The 12,286-nt window shown below is 36.3% G+C and overlaps 1 protein-coding gene across 2 annotated transcripts in view; it reads right to left on the reverse strand.

The window, feature by feature from the left end:
• RELN (reelin) overlaps window positions 1-12,286 on the reverse strand; it is a 535,402-nt gene that overhangs the window by 186,834 nt on the left and 336,282 nt on the right. For both annotated transcript variants that reach the window (XM_025929644.2, XM_086696880.1), the window contains exon 12: window positions 5,289-5,440. In XM_025929644.2, the coding sequence (XP_025785429.1) occupies window positions 5,289-5,440 (152 nt within the window). The remainder of the gene's footprint in view (window positions 1-5,288; window positions 5,441-12,286) is intronic.

Consider the following 12,286-nt stretch of genomic DNA (forward strand, 5'->3'; position numbering starts at 1 on the left):
TTAATAAAAACCCTCGAGACAGTCGGGATAGAAGGAACATACTTAAAGATCATAAAAGCCATTTATGAAAAGCCCACAGCTAATATCATCCTCAATGGGGAAAAACTGAGAGCTTTTTCCCTGAGATCAGGAACACGACAGGGATGTCCACCTCACCGCTGTTGTTTAACATAGTGTTGGAAGTTCTAGCATCAGCAATCAGACAACAAAAGGAAATCAAAAGCATCAAAATTGGCAAAGATGAAGTTAAGCTTTCACTTTTTGCAGATGACATGATATACATGAAAAATCTGATAGACTCCACCAGAAGTCTGCTAGAACTGATACATGAATTTAGCAAAGTTGCAGGATACAAAATCAATGTACAGAAATCAGTTGCATTCTTATACACTAATAATGAAGCAACAGAAAGACAAAGAAACGGATCCCATTCACAATTGCACCAAGAAGCATAAAATACCTAGGAATAAATCTAACCAAAGATGTAAAAGATCTGTATGCTGAAAACTATAGAAAGGTTATGAAGGAAATTGAAGAAGATATAAAGAAATGGAAAAACATTCTGTGCTCATGGATTGGAAGAATAAATATTGTCAAAATGTCAATACTACCCAAAGCTATCTACACATTCAATGCAATCCCAATCAAAATTGCACCAGCATTCTTCTCGAAACTAGAACAAGCAATCCTAAAATTCATACGGAACCACAAAAGGCGCTGAATAGCCAAAGTAATTTTGAAGAAGATGACCAAAGCAGGAGGCATCTCAATCCCAGACTTTAGCCTCTACCACAAAGCTGTAATCATCAAGACAGCATGGTATTGGCACAAAAACAGACACATAGACCAATGGAATAGAATAGAAACCCCAGAACTAGACCCACAAATGTATGGCCAACTAATCTTTGACGAAGAAGGAAAGAATATCCAATGGAAAAAGACAGTCTCTTTAACAAATGGTGCTGGGAGAACTGGACAGCAATATGCAGAAGATTGAAACTAGACCACTTTCTCACACCACTCACAAAAAGAAACTCAAAATGGATAAAGGACCTGAATGTGAGACAGGAAACCATCAAAACCCTAAAGGAGAAAGCAGGAAAAGACCTCTCTGACCTCAGCCATAGCAATTTCTTACCTGACACATCCTCAAAGGCAAGGGAATTAAAAGCAAAAATGAACTACTGGGACCTTATAAAGATAAAAAGCTTCTGCACAGCAAAGGAAACAACCAACAAAACTAAAAGGCAACCAACGGAATGGGAAAAGATATTTGCAAATGACATATCGGACAAAGGGCTAGTATCCAAAATCTATAAAGAGCTCACCAAACTCCACACCCGAAAAACAAATAACCCAGTGAAGAAATGGGCAGAAAACATGAATAGACACTTCTCTAAAGAAGACATCTGGATGGCCAACAGGCACATGAAAAGATGCTCAGCGTCGCTCCTCATCAGGGAAATACAAATCAAAACCACACTCAGATATCGCCTCACGCCAGTCAGAGTGGCCAAAATGAACAAATCAGGAGACTGTAGATGCTGGCGAGGATGTGGAGAAACGGGAACCCTCTTGCACTGTTGGTGGGAATGCAAACTGGTGCAGCTGCTCTGGAAAACAGTGTGGAGGTTCCTCAAAAAATTAAAAATAGACCTACCCTATGATCCAGCAATAGCACTGCTAGGAATTTACCCAAGGGATACAGGAGTACTGATGCATAGGGGCACTTGTACCCTAATGTTTATAGCAGCACTCTCAACAATAGCCAAATTATGGAAAGAGCCTAAATGTCCATCAACTGATGAATGGAGAAAGAAATTGTGGTTTATATACACAATGGAGTACTACGTGGCAATGAGAAAGAACGAAATATGGCCCTTTGTAGCAACATGGATGGAACTGGAGAGTGTTATGCTAAGTGAAATAAGCCATACAAAGAAAGACAGATACCATATGTTTTCACTCTTATGTGGATCCTGAGAAACTTAACAGAAACCCATGGGGGAGGGGAAGGAAAAAAAAAAGAGGTTAGAGTGGGAGAGAGCCAAAGCATAAGAGACTCTGAAAAACTGAGAACAAACTGAGGGTTGATGGGGGGTGGGAGGGAGGGGTGGGTGGGTGATGGGTATTGAGGAGGACACCTCTTGGGATGAGCACTGGGTGTTGTATGGAAACCAATATGACAATAAACTTCATATATTGAAAAAAAAATAAATTGGTACTTGAATCAATAAAAAATAAATAAAAAAATAAAAATATTCTTAACTCTTCATTTTTAAATATGACTCTAAACTATCCCATTCATATAATGGCAGAAGTGTAAGGACAGATTTTTTTATATTATAATTTTTATTCTGACTTTTGTATAAAATAAAATGTCCCTTATTTCCCTATTTTTTGAGAGAACTATCATCTTCCTTTTGCATCTATTCCTTAGGTGTAAGTTATAATTTTTTTGTGTGTTTAAAGTTTTTATTCAAATATAATGAACACTGTTCTATTAGTTTCATATCCCTTAAGGTTTAAATTATGTCCATTCTTCAAGGACAAGTTCAAATGCCATCTCCCTCATGAAATGTTGCTCTTCATATCCCTCAGCTGAAGTGACCTACAGTGTCCTTGGCACTGTCATAGCATCTTCATTTCATTACAGCCCATTACATTCTCTTTTAAAAAAATGTTTTTAATGTTTATTTTTGAGAGAGAGAGACACACACAGAGTGCGAGTGGGGGAGGGGCAGAAAGAGAGGAAGGCACAGATTTCAAAGAAGAGTCCAGGCTCCGAGCTATCAGCACAGAGCCTGATGCGGGGCTCGAACTCATGGACCATAAGATCATGACCTAAGCGAAAGTCGGACACTTAACCAACTGAGCTACCCAGGCGCCCCTACATTCTTTCTCTTTTTGTAAAAAAAAATTTAAATTCCAGGAGCGCCTGGGTGGCTCAGTCAGTTGAGATTCTGACTCTTGGTTTCACCTCAGGCCACAAATTCATGGTTCGTACTGAGCCCTGCATTGGGCTCTGTGCTGACAGCAAAGAGCCTGCTTGGGATTCTCTCTCTCCCTCTCTGCCCCTCCCCTATTCATGTTCTCTAACTCTCTCTCTCAAAATAAATAAAATAAACATTTTATTTAAAATCTCAGTGTAGTTAACATATAGTGATAAATTAGTTTCAGGTGTACAATATAGTGATTCAACACTTCTGTACAACACCTGGTGCTCATCATGACAAGCGCCCTCCTTAATCCCCATGACCTACTTAGCCCATCTGCCCACTCACCTCCCCTCTGGTTAACTATCAATTTGTTCTCTGTAATTAAGAGTCTGTTTCTTCCTTTGTCTCTTTTTCCTTTGCTCGTTTGCGTCTTAAATTCCACGTATGAGTGAAATCATATGGTAATTGTCTATCTCTGACTTTTAGATGTTACTTGTGGACAAGGGATCTAAGTAATTTTTATAAATATATAAAAAAGGTATATTGGTCTTACCTATTTTCATTAAGCAATGTTTTTTAACCCGTTTTTAAAATTTTATTCATTTTGAAAGGTAGAGGGGAAGGAAGGGTAGATAGAATCCCAAGAAGGTTTTGTGCTGTTAACACTGAGCCCCATGTGGGGCTTGAACTCATGAACCTTGAGATCATGATCTGAGCTTAAATCAAGAGTCAAACGCTTAACCAACTGAGCCACCCAAGCACCCCAATTGGGCACTGTTTTAAGGGACTTGCATGTATTCATTCATTGATCAGATGAATGAATCTGAGATTCAGGTGCCACTATTACCCTCAATTGTATTCCCCACATATCCTAGCTTGGTGCTCTATATTCAGTCGCAATTCATTAATTTTTTAAATAAAATGGAGATGCTTTTATTTGGGATAATGTATTTTAGGCTCATTCAGATGAGTTTTTTTCCTCATTGTCAATATTATTTTAATTGCTTCATTAATAATCTGCTTTGTTTCCAAAAGAATTAAAGATGACTAAATCTTTTCTACAAAGGCACTTATATAAACATGATGATGTCTTACAAAGGCACTGAATTGGATTGATGTAGCATAATCTACTATGAAAAAAAGCAAGAATTCAAATATATTATGTGAAAAATGGTGAAAAGGTTAAATGCTTAAAATTAGAAGTACTGACATGCTGAATGTTTATTACAACTTTTTTGAGGGGAGGGTTAAGGTTTCCCAGGAATCTCTCTTCATAAAATGAGAGCCACTTTGAATTCTAATTAGGTAAAGAAAATGAACTCTGGGTCTTTCAATATACAAACCATTTCAGAGTCAAGGTGGGGCTATCCTTAATGTATGAAGATGACATTATCATATTTTATATCCACAAGTTCCCTGTTATCAAACAGATCATCATTAAAAATGAAGTAGTATCAAGCAGCCAGTGTTTCAGAGCATGACATAATCTACAGTTTCCCATATCACTCCGAGCTGTGGGAAGCGAGGAATGTATGAGAGAAATAAACAGCCAGTGCTGAAGCCTGGACTCAGGGGGCCTGTTTGTCCTGATGAACTGACATCTTTGCAAGTAAGTTCAAAGGTGGTAAATGTTTATTTCCTCTTTCACTTCCAGGTGTTGCCTGTGCTTTTCCAGTCAATCAACAAGGAAGGCATGTGACACCTACTCACATTTCTGGAAGGACATTCAGCGAGAGAATATGTAACTAACATGATACATTTGAGAGGTCCCACATTTCAATGCGCTAATTCTTCCCTGGGTGTTTTTCTAAATGTTTACCCACTTATTTGTTCTACAATAATCTGGAGGAAAAAAACACAACAACTTCTAAACACTTTCTCTGGGTGTTTGCCACATATTAGAAAGTTGAGAGTATTATTAAAGTATTATAAACTTGTTTCTTGGCTTCCCACAAAAAAAAAAAAAAACCAGTTATGCAATGATGATATATCCATGGAAACAAATGACTTGCCTTGATGATTGTTTCTGGGGGAAGCCAGGGACTTTGGACAAAGGAGTTAATTTGTTCTCAGCTTCTCTCCCGTTGTCTTTTCAGCTATGACCACTGAGGGAGAGGTGGAGTGAAGGCATTTATCTCCAGGCCTATTAAGGCATGCCAGGACCAGTTCTCTTATAGGATGGTTCCAGCAGGGCTGGCCTGAAGCTGGTGTGAGCTTTTGCTCATCCAGTATAACTCATATTTCATGAATTTCATTTTATGTTGTTAGACAACAATCTTACTTGCACAGGAATAGGGGCTGGCCTGGATTCTGCCTTAGGTCAACAAAATCTGTTCAAAATGTACCTACCCATAACAAAGTAAAACCTCAGGTTCCCATAGCCGGTGGTGTCCATATATGGGGTGCATAATTTCCTTTCTCCATCTTTGAGGAAGACCATTGATAAACCTGATTCTACTGTTCCACATTCTGTACCAATGACAGCTCCCAAGATGTCCCACCTTAAAAAAAAATGAGAATCATTAACAGTTGGAATACTAAGACAAAGCTTTATAGAGTATAACATTTTATTTTTAATGAGGAACATTTACTTAGTAATTAATGATTCTGAAATAAAGATGTGGTACAACAGATCTTAAGTAATGAACAGACTTTTAAACCATCACAATTATGATTTTTCTGTAGAAGGATACATTTAATCAGTATTACATATAGTACGTCTACTACATGATAGTCTTTTTTCTCAAGGTACTTAGAATCAAGATGGGGGGTCAAATTTGAACTAAGGAAATAAGGAACCAGAAAAAACAGTATCATAAAATTATAAGCATTTGTATTTTGCACATTAAAAATTAGTTATAGAATGTGAAGTGGTAAAAGTGGCAAGAGTATAGCAAGTTTTCCAAAAAAGAAAAGAGTTAAACTAAATCATGTCAAAATATATATATATTCAGATATACAGAGGAGAATAAAAATATCTAATATTTTTAAACTCATTTCTCCTTAGTATTTATTTCTGGTCATGTTTAATCTGGACATGGCTATTCACACAACTCACTTTCCCATGGATGGAGGAAACTAGGACACACAGAGGTAAGCAGCTTGCCTAAGGCCAACTGCTGTTTAGCTCTAAAATTGAGATCTTCTGTATCTCAGTTTGGTGTTATTTTAGTAGTTACAATTCTAAAGACTGTACTATGTCAGGATGATTATATTGAACCATTTTAAGTTTATAATATATTTAGAACCAAGATGTTTAGGAAATACCCATTTTTTTAACAGGTTATATTAATCATTCAAGAAACTCAAAAACAACTTTGTGAAGCAGCTCTTAATAGTGCTGGACCACTGTAAATTAACAACGAACCTCTCTTGACTCATACAAGAAAATTTCACACTGGTTCATTGGTCTTTTACTTGCTCCATTTATCCCAATTAAACCACTCAGCCTACTGATCCACAAAGCAAGTTAAGGTTATAAATGATGCATATGATGACTCCTTTTAGGCTTTATTTTTAAAGTGAAAAATTGAATTGAAAAGATGGAATTGTCATGAACTCAAAGAACCTTCTCTATTCAAGTGAAAAATGAGATTAGTAGTCTTTTTCTCATTATCAGTTGTGAATGAGGAACTCTTCTAGATGAATCTAAATGAATTATTTTCAAGACATCTACCACAGACAGAGCTGTGTGAGATATGTTCAGACTATATGTTTTTTTCAATCTTTAAAGTCCAATATATTTAATTTTACTCTATATTAGTCTTTATTTCTCCCACTCTAACTATTGGCAGATAAAAAGTGAAGTTATTTTCTTTAGAAACCCAAATATTTATAATCAAGTGAAATGGTACGTTTAGTCTGCTTTGAAGAGAAAGAAGCAGAGATAAATCTAAAAAATCATTTTGTAAGAGTGTCAGTGATTTGAATAAATTATCTTACATTTATTAAAAATTCAGTAGAAGCCTGTTGTAGCACAAGCTCATTCTTTTATGAATTTGTATAAATACTGGGTCAAGCTTAGTTGGAGACAAAGTACCCCTGAGGGACCGCAGAGGAAGCCTTCCACTCCCCGCACTTCAGAGTCCAGATTGGTAAGGGTGCAAAGTTGTGGGTCTTTTCTAGTTACAAAAATGATATGGTCCCCGGCCATTTCTTAATAATTACATGAAGTAAAATTATAACATATCCAAATCTTTGAGGCCAGGAGTGGTATTTGAAGAGTTGTATAGTTTTAGCAGTATCTTCGAAGGCATGACAACTTCCCTGAAAAGGAGTGTTACTTTTGTATGGTTTAAATTATGTTTTCCTGAGGTAAATGTGGTTGTATGTGAACTGCATTTGAAGGAACGTCTGCCTACAGGGGAGACACCTCTGCAACACAGCAATTTATATTTATGCTTTGATGACTAACTCAAAAAAAAGAACCCTATATTATTATAAATACAGTCATATCTATTATTTATAATAGAGTGAGTTGAAGTTGGAATACAGAAAAAAAAGTGTAATAATCAATAAAATGCCTTAAGGTAAGTCTGTTCCTTAGATATAGCAAGGTCACAATGATGTTTAATTTAGGTTTTTAAAGTATGACTTTCCACTATTGTGTCAAAAAATGAGGAATATTTTTGTAAGCAAAGATAATTTAAAGAAGTTTCTTAGCTGGAAACCTCTCTATCACCTATGTTGGAGTGCTTTGAGAATAGAATTAATTATGTTTTAATCAGCTCATAGTTTAATATTTTTAAGAACGATATGAGAGAGTAGAAATTAAATCTTTTCACACAAAAAAGATAAATGTTAGGTGATGAATGTGTTAATTAACTGGATGGAGGGAGTTCTTTCACAACATATACACATATCACCACGATGCACACTTTCATTTCTCACAACTTTTTGTCAGAGATACCTGAGGAAAGCTGAAATTAAAAAATATTTCCTTTATAAACTTAAAAAAAGAATGAGATCTATTCTTCGAAGGGCAATTTGGTAGTTAACTATCAAAATGAGAATTACATACATACATGTATGTATATGTACCCATACATATCCGATTCTCTAGTTTCCCTTTTCTCTTTTAGATATTTATCTTTCTTTTTTTTAAATATTTATTTATTTTTGAGAGAGAGAGAGAGAGAGAGAGCAGGGGAGGGGCAAAGAGAGAGAGAGAGAGAGAAAATCCCAAGCAGAGCCCGACGCAGGGCTCCATCTCATGAACTGTGAGATCATGATCTCAGTCAAGATCAAGAGTCAGATGCTTAACTCACTGAGCCACCCAGGCATCCCTAGAAATTTATTTTTCAAAAATACTTTAACAAGTATACAAAAATTTTCATTAAAATACTGTCTATCTCATTAAAATACTGTCTATCAATAGGGGTTCAATTAGATAAACTGGTACATCTTTTTTTTGAAATAATGATTAATATTTACTAATTAGAAGATACATTCGAGAATGTTGTCAGTTTTTAAAAAATCAAGTTGTAATATAGTATACAAAATGTGATCTGTCAGGTGGTGTGTGTGTGTGTGTGTTTGTGTGTGTGTGTGGTCACAGAAAATTTTCTGAAAAAACGTGTGTACATTTAACTCTGAGAAATGGGGTTAGCATGGGAGAACTTTTGATTTTTACTTTAACTATCTTCTTTGCAATAAAAAAATAATTTTCAAAAAAAAGAAGAAAGGCATTCAATTTATGTGTATTATAATTCAGAACGGAAACTTAAATTATCTCATTCTAGGTTGATAAAAATCGTAAGAATATGAACACAGGCAATAGAAGCCATAATTTAATCAGACACATCTTTTTGTTTATAAATATTGGCATAAAAGACTCTAAAGGTAATAAAACATTTCACATTACCTACGAAGATTTGTTTTATTATATTTTCCAGAATATATTAGATCACCTAAAGTTGGCGACTTTAGGTTTAAGCTAAGATATAGAATAAAGACTGGCCAAGAAATCCCACATTTACCAAATTCATAAGGTTTTTTAATCTCTACGAATTCTCTGAGGTTAAATAAGTTCATTATATTCATAAGGTCTCTATTTGGGATAAATTCTCTATTATTTAATAAGGGATGTGCCATAGAAGGGTAAAGACCCTTCCACATTCATTTATATTCATGAGGTTTATCTTGAGTATGAGCCCTGAGAGGTCTAGCAAGGTGTGCACTTCGACTGAAGCCTTCTCAACCTTCGCATGTAGGTTTTTCCCTCTACCATGACAGCTTAGGTGAAGGTAAAGGATGAGCTCTATTTGACAGCTTCCCTGCATGCACTGCATTTCAAATATTCTTTTCTTCGATTGGTTCCCCTGTATTTCACTCAAATTCAATTTTGTTTTAGGTTTTTATTACATGCATTACGTTGATTTACACTCTTGTTGGAATAACATTAATAAAGAATATTGTCTTCAGAATGGGTGAAAGCACTCAGCTTTCTCACCAATAAGACAGAAATATAACCTAGGCTGGAGGATGTTTAGAGAAAAGAATGTATTGCCTGGGACATGACAGAGTCTCAATAAGTGTTAGTTTCCTTTTCTCCCCCCTGTAAAACATGGTGCTATCTTTGTTTTAAAGTAAGGCAAAGAGGCAATACAAATGAATTTCTAAATTATAATGAGTATTTTTATTTTTTCATATGATAATTAGCAGAGAAACAGTCCTGGACAGAGTTGCAGTACAATATGCAAGTGTTACTACTTAATCTTTAAGCAAGGGGATACTTAGCTGCAAGAAAAGTTGTACTTTATCTATGAGTCTTTGGTACTGTTTATGATTTTTGTCTATAATATCCTGGGCCCCTTGCTTTATTATTTTGTTATCTAAATGGTCAAGTGGGTTTTGCTTTAATAAAAATGAACATGCTTAAGAAAAAACAAGATCCACTCCATACAATATTAACTCAGACTGCCAACCTATCTTCACTCTGCTTACCTTGAATTATAAGCTTAAATAAAATCCTTCTTTAGCTTTGTAAGCATTTTTGTGAAACGTATTCAAAGTCAGAGGGAACATAATTCTTCTGGGTAGGAAAGAGGGAGGAATTTTTAGAAAATATAAGATGATGCTCCCCTAATGTGTTTTTAAAAGGAGGCATCCTTTCCTTTTATAGTCCCAGAATTCAATCAATGGTCATTTTATCCCATGAAGTTTCTAGTGAAGTGCTGAAATATGGAATTTACTATAATAGTGAAGAGTTGTAGTTTGAGAAATAAACAATAGTTTAAAAACAAACAAAAATTTCTCAACAGAAGACCATGGGGGAGGGGAAGGGGGGAAAAGTTAAGGGGGGGGGCAAACCATAAGAGTCTCTTAAATACTGAGAACAAACTAAGGGTTTATGGGGAGGTGGGGGAGAGGGGAAAGTGGGTGATGGGCATTGAGGAAGGCACTTGTTGGGATGAGCACTGGGTGTTACATGGAAACCAATTTGACAATAAATTATATTAAAAATAACTGTAAAAAATAAAAAAAAACAAAGAAAATGCAAGAAGATGCTCAAATTATTCTGAAGAATTCTAAATTATTTTATTTTATTATTTTTTTAATATTTATTTATTTATTTCTGGGGGGGGAGAGAGAGAGAGAGGGTGGCAGAGAGAGAGAGGGAGAGAGACAATCTGTGCTGACACAGCACAGAGCCCAATGTAGGGCTTGAACTCACTAACCATGAGATCATGACCTGAGCTAAAATCAAGAGTTGGACGCTTAACATACTGTGCCACCCAGGTGCCCCTAGACATCTAAATAATTTTAAAGCCAATTTTTAATAAAAGCACTAACTTACACTGAAGGGGCCATAATGGAGATTGTTCTTGTTGGTCTATACACAGGTTTAATATTCAATGGTTATATGTAAGATATTTTTGCTACTATTTCTCTGGAACAAGGTAGCCAATATAAAATTGCTTAACTGAGTTTATATTGCCTTTTCTTGTTCCTCCCCCCACCCACCACTGGATAACATTCAATTTTAAGAAAGACATTTTGAGTCAGCTGTAGGTGTGATCCACTTAGCAAGCAATGCCACGGAAACACATAATACTTCGCATTTTAGTTTCTTTATAGTAGATCATCTATCAGAGACTAAGCCATGGCTGACTTCAGAAAACCATTGTGCTCAATTTTTTTCTATAATCTTAGACAAGCTGTTTTTTTTTTTCTTTAATTTTTTTTTTCAACATTTATTTATTTTTGGGACAGAGAGAGACAGAGCATGAACGGGGGAGGGGCAGAGAGAGAGGGAGACACAGAATCGGAAACAGGCTCCAGGCTCTGAGCCATCCGCCCAGAGCCTGACGCGGGGCTCGAACTCACGGAGCGCGAGATCGTGACCTGGCTGAAGTCGGACGCTTAACCGACTGCGCCACCCAGGCGCCCCCAAGCTGTTTTTTTAAATAATATATATCTTGAAAGAGCTTCTTCAGAGCAACTTCATAAAACAGTTATCTTAATAGGGTATGAATGGCAGTAGAAAAGCAATGGAAGTTGGAGGGAACTGGAAGTAGGTTAGGAGTTTAAAGACTGCTCTCTCTCTCTGACCTTTGAAAAAGTCAGCAAAATTAAATATGAGAAAGCAAATTTGCCCTCCAAGCATCTCTTCTATGTCTTGCTGGTATACTGGAATTCTAGGTATTCCATCATGTGCAGTATTTGCCACTAGTTGCTTTTAATTTTTTTTATGTTTATTAATTTTTGACAGAGAGAGACATAGACAGAGAATGAGTGGGGGAGGGGTAGAGAGAGAGGGAGACACAGAATCCGAAGCAGGCTCCAGGTTCTGAGCTGTCAGCACAGAGCCCAACGCAGGGCTCGAACTCACAAACTGTGAGATCATGACCTGAGCTAAAGTCGGATACTTAACTGACCGAGCCACCCAGGCACCTCTGCTTTTAATTTTTAATTAGAGGAAGACTCAGGGTGCCTGGGTGGCTCAGTCAGTTAAGTGTCCGACTTTGGCTCAGGTCATGATCTCATGGTTCATGGGCTTGATCCCCATGTTGGGTTCTGCACTGATAGTGTGGAGCCTGCTTGGTATTCTTTCTCTCTCCCTTTCTCTCTGCCCCTCTGCAACTCACACTTTCTCTCAAAATAAAATAATAATTAGAGGAAGACTCTACAAAAGTGATATCTGTGGCCTGGGAGAAGACACCCACATAGAGAGATACAGTTGGAAATATTTTTTGAAGATTAAAAAAAGACATTTTATTTGTTTTCTATTATGATACCAGTATTCTCATTACTGAAAAATTGGAAAATAAAGAGTGCCAAAAAAATCACCCATAACCACACTATCCTAGAGACAAGCACAATTAATATTTTAGTATCTTTATTTC

Source organism: Puma concolor, chromosome A2, assembly GCF_028749965.1.
Source record: "Puma concolor isolate L17-30 chromosome A2, mPumCon1.1.hap2, whole genome shotgun sequence".
In the NCBI taxonomy this organism is placed as follows: Eukaryota; Metazoa; Chordata; class Mammalia; order Carnivora; family Felidae; genus Puma; species Puma concolor.